Consider the following 17,079-nt stretch of genomic DNA (forward strand, 5'->3'; position numbering starts at 1 on the left):
GAAATACAGGGCTGGCTGAGAAAAATCTTTAGATGTCCTGAGATACTAAGGCAAAGTACTTAAGAAAAAACCCTAATTTTCAATAGTGAACTTGCAAACTCAAGTATATATAAGAGGAAGAAAGTGCCGTACTCCCAGATGAAATATGTGTATTTTGCCCATTGCTCTGTAAAACTGTCCATACTTTTAAAAAACATTAAAGAGCAGTTAATTGCCAAAATATGCCATGCTATTTTAGTCCTGTTACTCTAATATTACCAAGTCCCAGAATTTTAAATCCCTCTGAAGCTTTGAAGGCAGTCTAAAATAAATACAAACAAGTCCAAACTCCTTAGAAGAGGTATCAGTATCACAGCCTTTTCTGAACTGTGTGTATGTGTGTGTGTTTAAAATTTATTGTGTGAAATAATAGTTCTTACCAACTTTTGATCCACTATCTGCATAATTTTTCCACTTGGAACAAATGCATTTACTACATCCTTCATGGAATTCACGATCACCTTGAGCTGAAAAGTCAATGAATCAATCAACTAATTAATAAGAAACATAAAGAAGTGTTAAGATTAATATCAGTATAATGAAAACAGATACAGACCTTTTGATTTATCCATATGTATCTAAACAAAATAAGAGTGCTAACTGAAAATATTTTCAATTAATGTATAAACATAATACATCTTTAACACAATTAACTAGTTAGATGAAGGTACATGATACAGAGAGAAAGAAACAAAGTCAATGGCTAGCAAAAGAGCAAACTACAGAGGAATGACATCTTTTCATCTATTATCATTTATTGTAAATGACAGAAAAGTATCCAAAGTCCATTCTTAAAATACTTGGTGTGTAATTTCACGAAGTGTACATTTATAAATGCAATTATATTCAGTAATGTCAGAAATAGGAAATTTAAGAATCCTAGCGGGGTGGCCGGTTAGCTCAGTTGGTTGGAGCATGGTGCTGATAACACCAAGGTTGCTGGTTCGATCCCTGCATGCGCCACTGTGAGATGCACCCTCCTTAAAAAAAAAACCACAAAAGAATCATAGCATACCGCTGGTGCCTTTTCAGTGATCAATTCTTGCCATCTCTTGTAGGGCGGTAAATCAAGATTTATGGTGTACCACGGAACTGGACCCCTGTAGCTGTAATGAGAGGTGTATCATCTTGCAATGTGACAAGCATTTTTCTGATGGAGGTTAGATCATTATATCCATCTGGATATGTTATAGACATATGCTTAATAACAATACAGAAGTTAGTACTCATATCAAAAGTTGCAAAAGCTTATTTTCCGGTGCTTCTGTCCTATGTTGTATATATAATCATAAGTAGTTTCAGAAATCTTAGAATAGAATTATACATTCTGCGAGGTTAGTGTGAACTGGTGATATGAGAAAGAATCAGTTTTGGCTCTAGAGTATAACCTGAATATCACCACTAGGAAATGCCTGCCTTTTTTTCCCCCTCCTGTTCTCTAAGCTTGGGGACTTCTTTAATTGGTTTCCTAGTCAAAATTCCCTCTTAGACAGTCCAACACTATTGCCAAATCATTGTCTCTAGTGTTGGCTTCAGTAAGGTCACCTTTTAAGACCCCAAAATGACAACAGGTATTAGCTTCCCATGGCTGGTTTCAGGAACCTTCACTAGTCACTCAGCCATCTTACTGTTCCTAATATACTTCCTCTCTTCTCATTCTTCTGTAGTAAGTCCAAGCCCAAGCACTGTTTGATCATACCCATTTCCTAACTCCCTACTCATCAATTTACATACAGCCATTTCTGCTAGGAGGAGACAGCAACACCCACGCCCTTCTCTTATCAGTGGACCTGGGCCTTATTTCGGGTAGATGAACTCGACAACATTTCTGTCCCTATGGAAACATTATCTTCCGGCACTTGTTACTAAACTAAAATAGCCTCTAAGGGTGTGCCATTCAGTGACTTAACAGCTTAAAACTATTCCTGAAAATAGCCAGCATTTGCTCCATTATTGCTCCGCTCCAGAGAAGCATAAGGTGTACGTACTCTGATGCATGGGACGACGTTACCAGGCTGGTAAATTAAAGTGTTATCCAGACTTACATCTACAGCAGAGACAGGTTACTTCCTAAAAGTCATGAGTTGTGGTCCTATTTATATATCTGTTGTCATGAATAATTATTTGATTCTCTGAATAATGCCACTGAGCTTGGGTCCTGGGTGTATGTATAACGTTTTATGAAACTGTTAACCAGCAGCCACTTGTGTTGTGATTCAGATAGAAAAGGAAAGCACACTCAATTTTGGAAATATACATTTAAACAAAATCACAATAAATGAATTTTTTTTTCCTTCTCAAAGCATTTTCAAAATGCCATTTCCCTAGCAGCTGATGTCTATATTAAATACTTAATATAAGTACTTAACTCCTAGAAAAAACTTTACATAGAGACAAATTCAGTTTCTGACCGATCATAATTGAACATGTAAAATTCTGTCCCACAATTCAATAATGATTTTCAGTAGCAGGTGCTGCTGACCACCTCCCCTCCCCGCCAGTGTGCATTTGCACGTGTGTCTAACAGCAATGATAACTGAGTGGCCTCTTGAAGCTGTGCACATAGGTGGCTCTGACATATGACGTGCTCTACAGGAACTCCAATCAGCCGCTCCTCCCCTCATAACAATCAATATAACCCAAACCAGGGCCCTAGATCTGCCCTAGATTCCTGATTCTTTTTCAGTGCACAGCCTCAGTAGGCTCAAGAACTCCAAAGAAGAAATGAAGAGGAAATGAACTCATTAGAGCAGAGGATTAAATTAAGTAGGGATGGGGAGACCCCAGAAACCTCTCTATAATAAAACCTCCACTAATCAGAATTCTTTGAAAGAACTGTTAATCTGATTAACAAAATTATCTTAATAACTAACACTCGGCCATGATCCCATACTTCGCATTAAACATTTTTATAAAATATCTCAGTATTGAACATCTGCACCTCAATTTCCTAGACAAATACACAGTATCTACCTTATGAAGGCAGTGAGGATTACTGAGTGAAATATGCAAACACTACTTAGCAGGACTGGTATTCAATCAATAGTAATTACTATAGACTATTTTCCTACTTTACAATAAACACTTAACATGACATTGTTCTTGAGACTTAGCATCTGCTGTGCCCAGCTCATAATCAACATTAAGCACTGACTGGACCCACTTGGCTCCCCGAGGTTTGGAAACTAATCCAAGTGACACACACACCTATACAAATAACAGAGCAGATGCTGAGCACCAGTGAGCAGTAGAAATGAAATGCTAATGGGATACAGATGGGTTCAGGGGTGCTCTGGTGCCAGTCCCTTGACCTCCAGTACTGAAGTGACTGGTCAAGCTGGATAAACAGGCGTTTCTTTCCTGCCTCATGGTTGCCCAGGCATACCTCCAGTGTACCTTTTGATCTACACACTTGATCAAAAAGGATGACCTGAAAGGTACAGGAGGATTGGTTGTCAACCAAAGGTATATGAACACCACACTTTTCTTCCACATCTCAAGATCCATTTGTAGTTCAGAGAAGAGAAGGATCAGAGCAGAGTTGAGGAGTTCTGGGTTGGGAACAGACTAGCGAGGTAGGAAGGAATCCAGCAGAAATACCATTTTCTACATACCATTATATGAAAAATATTTATATAATGTAGATGTATGAGAAAAATGTGTTTATTGGTATATGTGTGTGTATATACACTTGTATGTACACACACACATTCGGCAATTTGGAACCAGTTAAAAGAAAGTAGGGAAGATTTGCTGGGCAATCAATTCATAGACACATATAAAATGCACATAAAAGAGAGTAGGAAAAAAGCCTAAACGTGGAAGGTACTCATTAAATATTCGATGAATTGGGGCGGTGAGACCAGCCAAGAGATTCACACAATCAACAAGGCACTAGAGACTAATATGGTGCCAGTGGTGACAGAAAGGAGGACCTCGGGAGAGCAAGCCATTAGAGAGAAGGCTGGAACGTGCCTGGGCTTTAGAATAACACAGACATCGATTACTTCAAAATTACTTCCTGCCAAATATTTGCCTCTTTCTTTAGAAAGGTAAGTAAATCAAAAGAATTTAATTTATTCTAGTTTCACTGTATCTGGAACAGAGGCTGTCCAGGACACATAATTTAGGCAAGTGCAGTACAAAATATATAATTGGAGCACTACAAAAACCAAATGTCATCTTGATATTACGGTTAGAATTGTATTCTGCCTTCCCCTACCCCTAACAGGCTACTATCAGCGGGAGGGAAGAGCAGGGCCAAAAAGATTACCCTTCCTTATACCTTTTTCTTCTTTCTACATCCTGGTACCCTCTGGGCTGGTGGGCTATTCTTAAGTCTTTCTCACAGAGCTATGTAGCCACAAAAGATTTGAAAAGGTCATATACATACACCTAGACTAAAAATATTAAATGTTAAATACACTAAAACAGGATATTGGCCCTTCTCTTATGTTTTCCAATCCTGCTTTTCCCCTGATAGCTTTGATTATCATGCCAGGGTTTATTTCTTGAATGTTTCACATATAAGACTCTGGACTTTTTTATTTCAATATAATCTGGTAGTTGATACTCAGGCACCACAGAAAAACACAGGTCAGCTCTGCATTTGTCAGGATGAGAACAGCGCTTACTGGTAGATAAAAGAATTTAGCGGAGAATAGAAACCTTCTTTTCTTTTCTATTTTGATGGGCTAGAAATGGACATTTTAAACATGGGGTACTTTCATATTTGTCCAGGGTCTTAGTCAAATGCATAATACACAAACCTGAGGGAGAAAAATTTTTGTCTTTCTGAGGATAGAGGGCATGACAAGTTTTTACTCACTATCGTTATTTTTATGAGATCATTACATAGGAAAAATCTCCACAAAGGTTAAACTGAGTTTTGATCATTTGATGGTTACTCACGTTGGTCCAGAAGGAGGGTAGGTTGATTTTCTGCAGTCCTCCGTCCACTAAAAAACAAAGAAAACGTAAAATTTCAGAAAATAACAAATTGAATAAGCAATTTTCAAAAACAGTTAAAGTTTGTGACGACAAAAATCAAGTAATGATTTGCCCTTTTAGACCATTTCAATACCTCTTAAGTTTTCTCCTCCCACAAAATTTTCTAAAATCTCAAACTTAAGTGCATTTTCAATCTCAACTCAACTTGCACTAGTTCCTGGTGTTGTAATTAGGCTTCTCTACTGCAAATATATTGAATGAAGAGGACATGTAGGAAAGTAGATGGAGAATGTTTGTGTTAAATAGGTTGATTTGTCATTAAATTACTTGATAGGATGTGACGTTACTTGAATTTATGAGCCAACTCTATTGCAATAGGGATGTGCATCCCAAACCAGATTTTCAGGGCACACTATCCAGTGCTCTTCATAATCTGGCCATAATTTACCATCCCTGCCACTCCCCCTATTATGTACAACCACATGCAAACATATCCTATGATCTCTCATCCTGGCATGCCTACGCATGTGCTGTTCTCCCTGGCTAGAATGCCCATTCTCTACATGGTGAACTCTAGGCTTTAATTTCTAAGATCCAGTTCAAATGCTGCCTTTTTTTGTGTGACGTCTTCATCTACTTACCATATGAAAATAGTCATCTCCTCCTCTATACACCCACAGCATTTGTACACATCTCCATTATCATATTTATGACATTGCGTTATAATTATTTGTTTGTGTCTCTCTTCACTACAAAACTCTGTGCTCCTTCAGGTAAGGATGGCCCCCAACATTGAGGCCACTGCTGAGGCAATGAATGAATGAGACAGCAAATTTGTGTGACAATGGAGCTCTTACATCTTGTTTTAACTTTTAATAGTATGGGAAGTATACAAAGTGGCTTGTATAAAGTACATGTGACGCAAACACTAATTGTCAAAATAACTTTCTACAGTATAAATTTCTCACATAAGTGTTGTTTTGCCTTGTAATTTTAGGTTGGTTTTATTAAGCAATAGTATCAAGTATCAAATCATTAGATTTGTCAATCATTAGAATTTAAATTATATACTATGTGTAAATCATTACAATATAAAGTATTACATATTAAATATTAATTTGACAATTCAGTATCAACTTAGCAAAAGCTAATTTCCAAAGCCACTCAATGTTCAATAATAGTGGTTGAGGGTGGTTCTTCTTGTTTAGAAAAATTTCAGTCTCGGCCCTGGGCTCAAAAATCACAGTAAACCTTTAGTGCTGCTAACCTATCTAACTGCTATGTGGGAGGGGATTCAGCATCTATTGCTTACAAAAATTCACAGCAATGATGATGGTTAAGTCTATGAGAGCAAAAAAAATTCACTGTTGACATTACTAGTTCAATAACACATGACAGACTTAAGTATTTTCCATAAAATACCTGCAATCGATACTATAATAATGACAAGCTTTAAACATCGTGCATTTTCCCAAGTTCTGTACATTTGTCCAACTGAGCCTTTTTTTGCTCCACATATATATTTGTATGTCAGTTGTTACTGTCAGTTGTTACACATCATAGCAGAGTCTACTTTAGGTCTTACTAAATGACTGAATTCTCAAGTTCTCTGAAAACATCCTTGCCTGTAGTTGCTTCATACAGACTATTCATAGAGATTAATTCTTTAGTCTTAAACTTGGTGTTGATGCTCTAATAAGTATCCATAACTGATCAGTAACTTCAAGAGCCAAGAAAAACAGCTGGGAACCGTTTGCCTTGTTCTTTAATTGATATTAATATTGGCACCAACTGTTCTCATCTACAGGCTAACAGTGTAAACAAATTTTCTCAGGACACATTTCTTCTGCTGCTGCAATCAAATTCAATTTTAAGTCACCACTGGTAAGTGGCTTTCCTCTCTTTGCTAACCAATGAGCTACTTGGAGACTTACTTTGGTTGCAGCCTCATTTTACTTTTTTAAAATTTGTAGATAAATTCTGCTGTGGTGAGACACTCTGCTTTACATTTTCTTCTTTTTCTGATCACTTTTTTCCTGTAATTTGGGAATATTGTGATGACTGCTTAATCTTGTACTGTCACGTTTATTGTCTTGTTTTACCAGAATTCTAGTGTCACTGCATAACAAACAATGCTTTGCCATCTAAATCAGTAACAAGATAATCCATACTTCACTTTGTCTCATGAGAACATTTTCACACTTTGATATGATAGGTTTGCACCAGTAATTTTTTTAAAGATTAAAATAACACAATATATTGATACATGTGGCACTTAAAATGTTGTTGAGTTATCTGAAGTGCCCGAGCAGCAGTGAAAAGCCGTGAGTGCACCGTATACAGGCTCTCTTGAAACAACTCAAAGATGGCGGTCGTAAAGCAGCCACAAACAATCAGCAAACGGACAAGTGTCGCTGTGTTCCAACACAAATCTGTTTATGGGCACTGATATGTCAATTTCATATAATTTTTACATGGCACAAAATATTAATCTTCTTTTGATCCCACGCCCTCAACTTTTTAGAAATGTGAAAACCATTTTAGCTCACAGGACTGATAAAAACAGGTGCAGACTGGATCTGGCCTGCTGGCTGTTTCCTAACCACTGCTCTAGGGTACCAACACCCATACAAGCGGCCTTTGGTCTTGCTAGACTATTTATTCAGTCTCTTCAGAGGAAAACCCTTTGAGGTAGTGAAACCCTTTCAGAGGAAAACCCAGAGAGACAGAGAAAGAGAGGAGAAGGAGAGAGATTGTGTGTTTAGTTTTTTGCCCAGCAATAATGCCATACACAGTTCTGTAGGCAGAGGTCAGGATGGGGGCTATTTTCTGTTTACTGGCCCCTCATTTAATTCTCTTTTCATCCTCATGTATTATTCTTACTCTCCAAAATAACTGCTACTCTGAGCCAGAGCATAGAATGTAAGAACAAAAGAAAAAAAATCAGAAACTATGGGGTAAACTGTAGTTATTAGAAAAGTATGGTCCCAACTAGAGAACAGTCTCAACTAGAACAGGAATTCAGTAAGTTTCAAGAAGAATAGATGTCAAAAATGTTGAGAAAATAAGTCAGAAGCTGAAAAATATACAAGATATAGTGATGGTGGCATAGGTTTGGTTTCTTCTACTGAGATAAAAAGAAAAGAAAGCAATTAGAAACTCCAAGGGAAAAAAAATCTGTATAGAAAATGATATAAATACAAAGCAAACTAAAATGTGGTACGAATATGAGTATTTGGTAGAGAATACATTTGAATATTCATTCAGTGCCATTAGTTTTGGCTTTAGAATTATAGAAAAGGAAATGTAATCATAGTACACTAAGCAATGACCACTATTTACAAATCTACTTTTTTAAACACTGTTTACTGTTTTTATCTTTTAAAAGGAGGCATACAGACGAAACATGGGCGACTTGATTATAGTTATAATTATGTTATCAATGTTTACTAAGCAAGAGTAAAATATATAGAATGGAAGAAGAAAATGGGAGAGAAAGGTAGAGGGATCAAGGATGTCTACTTTCACTGCTTCAATATTGTGCTGAAGTATCTAGCCAGGGCAATTAGGCAAGAAAATTAAACAAAAAGCATCCAAATTGGAAAAGAAGTAAAACTGTCTCATTTTCAGATGACATAATCTCATATAGAAAATCCTAAGGAATCCACTAAAAATTTTTAAAAACAAATAAATGAGTTCAGCAAGGTTGAAGGATACAAGATCAATGTACAAAAATCAATTATATTTCTATACAGTCACAATAAGCAAACTGAAAATGAAATTAAGAAAACAATTTCACTTATAATAGCATCAAAAGAATAAAATATGCACGAATAAATTTAACTGAAGATGTGCAACACTTGTACGCTGAAAACTACAAAACACTGAAGAAAAAAATTAAAGACCTAAATAAATGGAAAGACATAAATATTCATACATCGGAAGACTTAATACTGTTAAGATGGCAATACTCTCTAAACTGAACTGCAAATTCGATGCAATACCTAACAAAATACTAGCTGATTCTCTTGCAGAAATAGACAAATGACCCTAAAATTCATATGTAAATTCAAGGGACCCAGAACAGCCAAAACAATCTTGAAAAAGAATAGCAGATTTGGAGGACTAACACTTCCTGATTTTAAAACTTACTATCAAAGCTACAATAATTAAGACAGAGCAGTATAAGCATAAAGGTAGACATAAATCAATGAAATACAAATGAGTGTCCAGAAATGAACCCTCACATTTATGCCAATTACATATCATATATTTGATGAGACTTGTATTTAGAATATATAAAAATCGTACAACTCAATTAAAAAATAGGCAAAAGGATCTGGAGAGACATTTCTCCAAAGATGTTAAGCTAATAAGTACATGAAAAGAAGCAACTAGAAACATCATTTGCCAAGAGATAAATGCAAATCAAAACCACAATGAGATACCACTTCACACCCAGTAGGATGGCAATAACAATAAAACAAGTGCTGGCGTGAATGTAGAGAAATTGGAACCCTCATACACTGCTAGCAGGAATGTGAAATAGCACAGCTGCTTTGGAAAACAGTCTGGCAGTTCCTCAAACAGTTAAATATAGTTATCATGTGACCCAGCAATTCCATCCCTAGGTATAAGCCTAAGAGATATGAAAACATATTTGCACACAAAAAATTGTACACAAAAGTTCATAACAGCATTACTCACAACAGCCAAAATTGGAAACAACCAAAATTTCCATTAACTGATGAATGGATGAATAAATTATGATGTAGCCATACATTGGAATATTATTAAGTCATAAAAAGGAATGAAGTACTAAAACATACTACAATGTGGATGAACCTTGAAAACATCATGCTAAGTGAAAGAAGCCAGTCACAAAGGACCAGGGACTGACTGTATAATACCCTTTATCTAAAATGTCCAGTATAGGCAAATCTATAGAGACAGAAAGAATATTAGTGGTAACCTAGTGCTGAGGGGTAGGTTTCAGGGTAAGGGCTTTTTGGGTGGTGACGAAAATGTTCTCAAATTTATTGTACTGATGGTGGTGTAACTCTATAAATATTCTGAAGCCATTAAATGTGTAATTTTAGTGGGTGAATTGTATATGAATTGTATTTCAATAAAACTGTTAAAAAAAGAAAAAAAGAAAGGTATAGAGAAGATTGTTGAAAGCAAGCTAATTTTTTATCCACCAATGCAGTATGAAAGTAGACAATGCCTAAAGTTGATTCAGAAAAATTCAGCACAAACATATTATGAGTAGCAACATTAATAAAGATACCCAGGGGGTGACAGTATAATAAAAACTTTCAGCACCCAATATGACATGGGCAATCATTAATCAAACCAGACTGAGCTGCCAACAACTAGTACCACAGTAGAGTTAGATTCTGGTTAAATATCGCCCGCGTACAAACAGTGAAAAATGTTTGTTTCTAGAGAAGGAGGATGGAGTAGAAGGAATGAAGCAGGAGAATGTTGCTTTTCGTCACAAGCCTGTCTATATTATTTCATTTTCTTTAATTATTACACTTTGATACAAATTTTAAAATATTAAAATTTAAAGTCGCATGACTTCATTTACATTATGTGGAAGATTTTCACACAGTGATTTTCTGACATTTTTAAACGTGTTTTTAACTGCCATTATCTAAAATTATTTGTAAGTAACAACATATAACTACAATGGAGGCAACATACTCTAAATTCACTAGTCCTTGTTTAGTAAAGTTGGAAATGGATACCAAAAAGAAGCGTACCTAAGAAAGTCTTAATTTACAACTACTGATTTTCCAAAACCATAATTTAATAAGAGCCATTATTAACTTTAGAAATTCAACTTTTACTTCATTCTAACTTATTCACCGTAAGATTCTTTTAAATATCAGAACTTTTGTGTTGTTTCGGATTTGATACACAAAAATCCAAATGCCCTTTTTCCAAATTTCAAGTGAGGAACAGAGTGAAGAAATAAAACGGCATCACTACTGTCAAACTAATGTGTTACTACAATCAAGTAGGTTCAGGCATGAAGAAACAATTCTGTTCTTGTTTTAACCAGCCTGGGGACTTAAATTTTTGAATTTTTCCAGTTATGTCAATGCCTGGATATACATCAAACCTCCAGAAAACCCCTCTGATTCCCCCCCTGAATTGCAAAGGAAAGAATATATATGCATTCAGATCACCAGTCATCTAGAGGATCACCATCTCAGACCAATTCAGAGGCTAAGAATACAGGCTGATTCTTCATACTATAAGAACTTTCAGCTTTTCTTTCTTCTTTGGAACACTGGGTATTGCCTAGAGTTTACGGTTTACAAACCCTAAGATTTTTAAATAAATCTTTATCATTTATTTCTAGCTCAAGCCTCCAGACCCTTTTTCACTTCACTTGACACAAGTTATCAGGAACTTTAGGGTCATGTTCTGGATGCAAAGCCCAGCTCTATTAGTGATTAGAGGGTTACACAGCTGACGACAGACCCAGTTAGTTTCTAGATCCTCAGTTCCCGCTTTCCCTGCTCTCTCAGCTTCCCACAGAGATAACAACAAAACTACTGCCTCAGTTGAATTCCTAACAGGAATCTGTACTTCCTTCAGGGCTTTTGATGATTACTAGAATCTATTTATTTCTTACAAGACAACTGTGAGGAAAGTTGAAAGTGCTCTGTCATGTCTTAGGAGAGAATGCAACCTGCCCCAGAGGTAAGAGCGCAAATTAGCTGTCACACATGTAGGAGTCTAAGATCCATAAGACATTTTACTATGATAGCACCGGCAGCAATACATAAACATGAATTATATAGATATGATATCTACTGATATCTGGCTGTAAGAGCGAAAGGTAAAGAAGTCATTTTAAACAGGTTACATTTGGGGCTAGAGTGGAGACAGCTACATCCTCATCTAAAAGGGAGACTCCTGTAAGGAAAAACAGCATGAAAATCTATGTATAGACTTGAAATAATTACAATAAGCTCATTTGTTATTTAAAATTTCTTACTGTCTCCACATTTAACTACACCTGGTTTTAATAATAGACAACCTTATCAAGATAAGTAAACATTTAAATAGATAAGAGGTAAAGATTATAAATAGATGATAGGATAAGAATATTATGTAGTCTGCTTGGTATACTGTGCTACTCCGCTGTGGGAATAAACACAACCAACTTAGGATCTCAATTACTCTTTCTCACATGGTCTTTCTCATTTTTGCTTCCTATGGCCAGAGGAAGTGGTGAAAAATCTCTGTAAAACATTTTGTAAACAGTTTCTGGGGCAGTGAATTCTCTAGTTATTCTGGTTATTTATAGGAACTTGAACCTCTTTGAAATTAATCAGTCTTTATGTCTTTCCCACTCATTCAGAAAAACTAATTATAGAGCTACTGGACATACTATATTTAGGAAAATAATATAGAAAGTGAAAATTGTTTCATTCATGACTTGAATGCTACACACCTAAAAGAAATGACATAACTTACACAGCTCCTTAACTATGAGTCCTGCAGAATTAGTGAGAACCTCAATGAAAAGACTACGAGAAGTTCAGAAAACCCTGTGTGCTTGTCATATTCACACACTAAGAAAAAAGCAATGAGAGATAATTTAAAGAAATTACATAGCACACACCAGTGTTTATACCAGAAAAGAAGCTGAACAATTCTAACAATTTTAATTCAATCCTTTAATTCAACAACTATTTTCGAAATAAAATTTTTCTTAAAATGTTCTCTGTGTACAACAGAGTACATACACACCTACTGAATGCTAAGAAAGGGCATGTTTCTTGTAAATATAACAAATTCAATTCAGCATGCAAAGTTTTTCAATTGTTTGCTGACCTTTGACAGGGTGGCACCCTATTAAACTAGGAATATTTAGGTAAAACGAATGTGAATAAACCTTCCATGAGGGCAGGGACCTTTCTACACTGTTCATCGACCCATTCCCAGCATTTGGAACGAAGTCTTACACACAGTAGGCATGCAAGATTTGTTGACTTAGTGAGCAGATTATACTTGTGCATTCCTTCCTTTGGAGAACTAGGGAAAAGCAGATGCACTATAATAAAAGTGGGCAGGCCAGATCGGGTTTATGTGATTTTTGGAAACTTTGTGGAAATCATTGCTAAAAGCTGATTTAGTAGCAAATATCAGCAATGCTACTACTCATATGAGAAGATGATGTATAAATATAACTTCAATTCAGCAATTAATTACTGAGCCATTACGTTTCATTTTCACATTTTAGAAATCTGCTCAGATTGATTACCGAGAACAGTCATCTCTCCCGCTCTGATTTGTTTCCTTCTGATCACTCCTCAGCCTACTGCAATCCATTATCTGCTCCCAACACTGCTCTGGCCAAGGTGACCAAGGCCCTCCAGCTGCCAAGCACAACTGACACTTGACATCTCAATGGCATTCAACATAGGTAACCTGTCCTACTCTCTCTGAGCTTCCGCAGCACTCACTCTCCCATTCTGGCTGCTGCTTTGTCAGTTCTCTACCCGACTGACACATTCATATGGGTCCCTTGGCCTTTGCCTCGGCCTCTTGTTTTGTTCTCTTCCTATATCCTCTATCTGATCAATGTTCACCAGCTGCAATGGCTTCAAATAATATGCCTAAGACTCCAAATATCTTTCTTCTCAGCTCCAGTCCCAAAGGCCTGCTGGATATCTCAGTGCCACCTGAAATTCAACATAACCAGAATGAAAATGATCTTCAATCTTCCACCCCCAAACTCTTCCCTCCACGTGTTCCCTGGTAGTGATGCCACCATTCGCCCAGCTGAGCACCTCAGAAAGGTGCCTATCTCTCATCCTCATCCAATCCTTCGCTCTGCTCATTCTACCTAGTTTTCTCTAGAACCATCCACTACTCTCCTTCTCCACTGGCATCACCGTCCTGGGAGTCACCCTGTTTTCTCCCCTGGACTACTGTCCTTACATCCACGCTTGCTCCCTTCCAATCCAAAGTGATCTTTTCAAAGTGAAAAATTTATCTTGTCACATCTTGTTTAAAACCATCCAATGGCTTCCCAGTGTTTTCAGGACAGACTTCAAAATCCTTAATAAGGTCTACAGAGCCCTGGATGACACCGTCTCCAGGTGTCCTCCAGACTTTTCTTGCACCACTCTTATAACCACCATCTCTTAATAGGTTTTTTAACAGAATCAATTGTAAAGAATGACTCAGGAAGACCTTAAAATATGCCATATTCTGAAAAGCCTCAAAAACAAAATAAAACAAAACCCACAGACATTCCATATCAAATGACTTTTGTTTGTAATTTAAAGCCAGGCCTCATTATTCATTTATTGGAAGTAGTTTTGAAATATATTTTGTTACTGTGTGGTTACAAACAATTTATCATATTAAATGATTCAAAGTGAAAAACTGCTTATTCTTGTCAGAGACTGAGATCACTAAATTTCTGTGAGGTATCAACAATCCTTTCAGCCAATGGCTGCCAGAATTTTCCATATCAGTAAAAAAATTAAGAGGGCCCCAGCACCAGGGAGTCCAAATTTTTATTCTCCCAAGTGGAGATGTTAAAACAACACAAAAACCCACACACATAAAAGAAAGAACACTTTAACAACAAAAATTGGAAGGCCATAAAATCAAAATAAAAGCTAACATTCTAACTTAATAATTTTAATTTTATGCCCTCATTTTTCTCATTTCATTAAAGACTTGTGAAAGCAATTTCCCAAACTGACACCACCAGTAGCTGGACTACATTTTGACAACCACTGTTCTAGATAAGAACTATTAAATTCATGGAGACTGTTAATTCTTCTTGTTCTAAAAACATCCTTTAAAATACTTTTGCTTGAAAAAAATAAAGCAGTGAGAAAAAAGAAAATGTATCCCCTGACATCTGAAACTTCTCTGAGGTTTTCAACTAGACCTCAATATTATCACAAGTTGGTCTGACACTCACAGCCAGGCCATTTCTGCTTTTCTGTTGGATATAACCAATCTCACTTACTTCAGGTAAACTTACTCTGAGACCAGATAAAATCAGACAAGGCAAGGCCACTCATGATTCTGTCAAAACACAGACAAAACAAGCGTACTGTGCAACCCACAAAATATCAAACATTCCCTTTTCTTGATAAATGAATGACTGTTTCTTCTTTCCCCAATCATAGCATTGTGCCATTTTCTAAAAGCATTCAACCTAGAGCAAACCCTTGATTCCTTAGACCTACCTCCAAATCGCACAATCAAAATCCCAATTATGACATAGGTTTTTCCTAATGCCCTTTATCAAGAGACCCCCACAGTTGGCCATAGTGTACATTCTCCCTCATGCAGAGCAATAATTGTTCAATTACAAGTGTGTTTCCTGGTGGATTTGGCTGAAGGGCATTGATCTGTATCAAAAAGTATTCCCTACCCACACTAAAGCAAACTAATTTTATTTGTCCTTATACTCTTCCAATCCTTGTCTACATGTACATACTGTGCATTTTTGTTATTGAAATCAACTGTACAAGCTATTTTGTATCATATCAACTTGTAATGCATACTATCCCACCATTTTATTCTTAAAGCAGTTCTCCTTTGAGAAATAAAAGAATAGGAGAAAGCACATCTTGCTCCCAGTTGTCAATATTCTGCTTAAGCTATGCAAGATCATTCCGATCAAGTCTGAGATCAGAAACGGACAAGTTCCTCTTTTTCTGATCAGTTGGCAAAGACAAATGTAGTCTCGGTACTTGTAAAGAAGAGAATTATGAAAGAGCACCAGACTGGGCGTCAAGAGGCTTGAGTTTAGAAATGCTTCAGTAAACAAAAGCGTGACCTCTGGCTAGACATCTTCTCCGTCTACTCCCTCTTCTGTAAAATAAAGAGTCAGGCTGGTCCCTCACTACCTCTTGCAGTTATCAAGTCTGTGTTCCTGGGACTTCCTCGCAGGGAAAGAGCCACAGGACAGGCAATCACATGGGGAAAGAGCCATGGGACAGGCGTTCACATGACTCGGGGTGAAGGCCACAGCAACCACATGGGGCCTGTCTGGGCTGCACCCACTGCTTTGCCTGGGGACGCTTCAGCGTTTCCCAGGGCCCTCGGATCCTTAGCTGCAACTTCTTCAGCACCTCGACACCAGGCAGAGAACGCCAAAGTCATCAAGCAGTCGCTGGAGTTATGTACACCAGTCGAGTGGAACTTTTTCTCTCAACAGTTCAGGATGCATGAGGCTGGAACTGGTACAACGAGAGTGATCCCCTAAATTTGGGGGTGAAAATCACAACCACGATTCTGCAGAGATTAGGATTTCCTAAAAGGTTTTCTTGTTACTGATGTACTGAGTCAGTCCGCGATGGGGTTCCCCCACACTCCTGCGCAGGTAACCACAGACCCGGACCAGGTGTTCCCGACTCCACGCCGACCCCCGCCCTGCCATGCCTGCACCTGTGCCCTCCCTCCCCCCGCCCCCGGCGCGCCCCTCTCAGCGCCCTCGGCTCGAGCTCACCCACCGGCGGCACGTGCTGCGCAGTGGCACAGGTGACCGCCACGATCAGAAGGACGAAGTTTAAGAGACTCCGGCCCAGCATCGTTCCAGCCGCCAACGCCGCAACAAATCGCTTGCAGGGACAGCGAGAGGAACCTCCTGAGCTCAGAGCAGACCGCGCCCCCGCCACCGCGTGACCGGCGACCAGGACCGCACCATGCGAGGTGGGGAGGTGGGCAGGGCGTGGAGGAGACGGGGCGAGAAGGTGAGGACAGGGCTTTTCTGTGTCGCGGAAATGGAACGGGGAGCCTTCCCGGATGGAGGAGAGGTCCGCGGGAGGGACCTGCAGGATGGGAGTCAGCGCTCGCGTTAGGACCGTGCTGTTGGTCAGACACCCCCCTCCCCGCCGGCAATGGTTGGGCCGAGCCAAAGTGCCGCCCCCGCGGGTGCGGCGGAGGAACTTCTCTCCCGGGTCTTGCCCTGCCGAACTTCGCACAACCCCGCGCAGCCCCTGGAAGCCTGAAGGTGGGGGCCTCCTCACGTTCCGGCCGCCGCTGACACGAAGGCGGAGATCCCGCTCCTCTCCGGGCCTAGTGCCTTCCGTG

General features: G+C 38.4%; 1 protein-coding gene across 1 annotated transcript in view; it reads right to left on the minus strand.

The window, feature by feature from the left end:
* Window positions 1–17,079, minus strand: part of ASAH1 (N-acylsphingosine amidohydrolase 1) — a 33,758-nt gene extending 16,679 nt beyond the window's left edge. The window contains exons 1-4 of the mRNA XM_033104908.1: window positions 16,500–17,079; window positions 4,951–4,997; window positions 1,055–1,145; window positions 420–506 (exon numbers count right to left, since the gene is read on the minus strand). Coding sequence (XP_032960799.1) covers window positions 420–506; window positions 1,055–1,145; window positions 4,951–4,997; window positions 16,500–16,577 — 303 coding nt within the window. The 5' untranslated portion in view covers window positions 16,578–17,079. The remainder of the gene's footprint in view (window positions 1–419; window positions 507–1,054; window positions 1,146–4,950; window positions 4,998–16,499) is intronic.

The sequence above is a fragment of the Rhinolophus ferrumequinum genome, chromosome 4 (genome assembly GCF_004115265.2).
Source record: "Rhinolophus ferrumequinum isolate MPI-CBG mRhiFer1 chromosome 4, mRhiFer1_v1.p, whole genome shotgun sequence".
NCBI lineage: Eukaryota > Metazoa > Chordata > Mammalia > Chiroptera > Rhinolophidae > Rhinolophus > Rhinolophus ferrumequinum.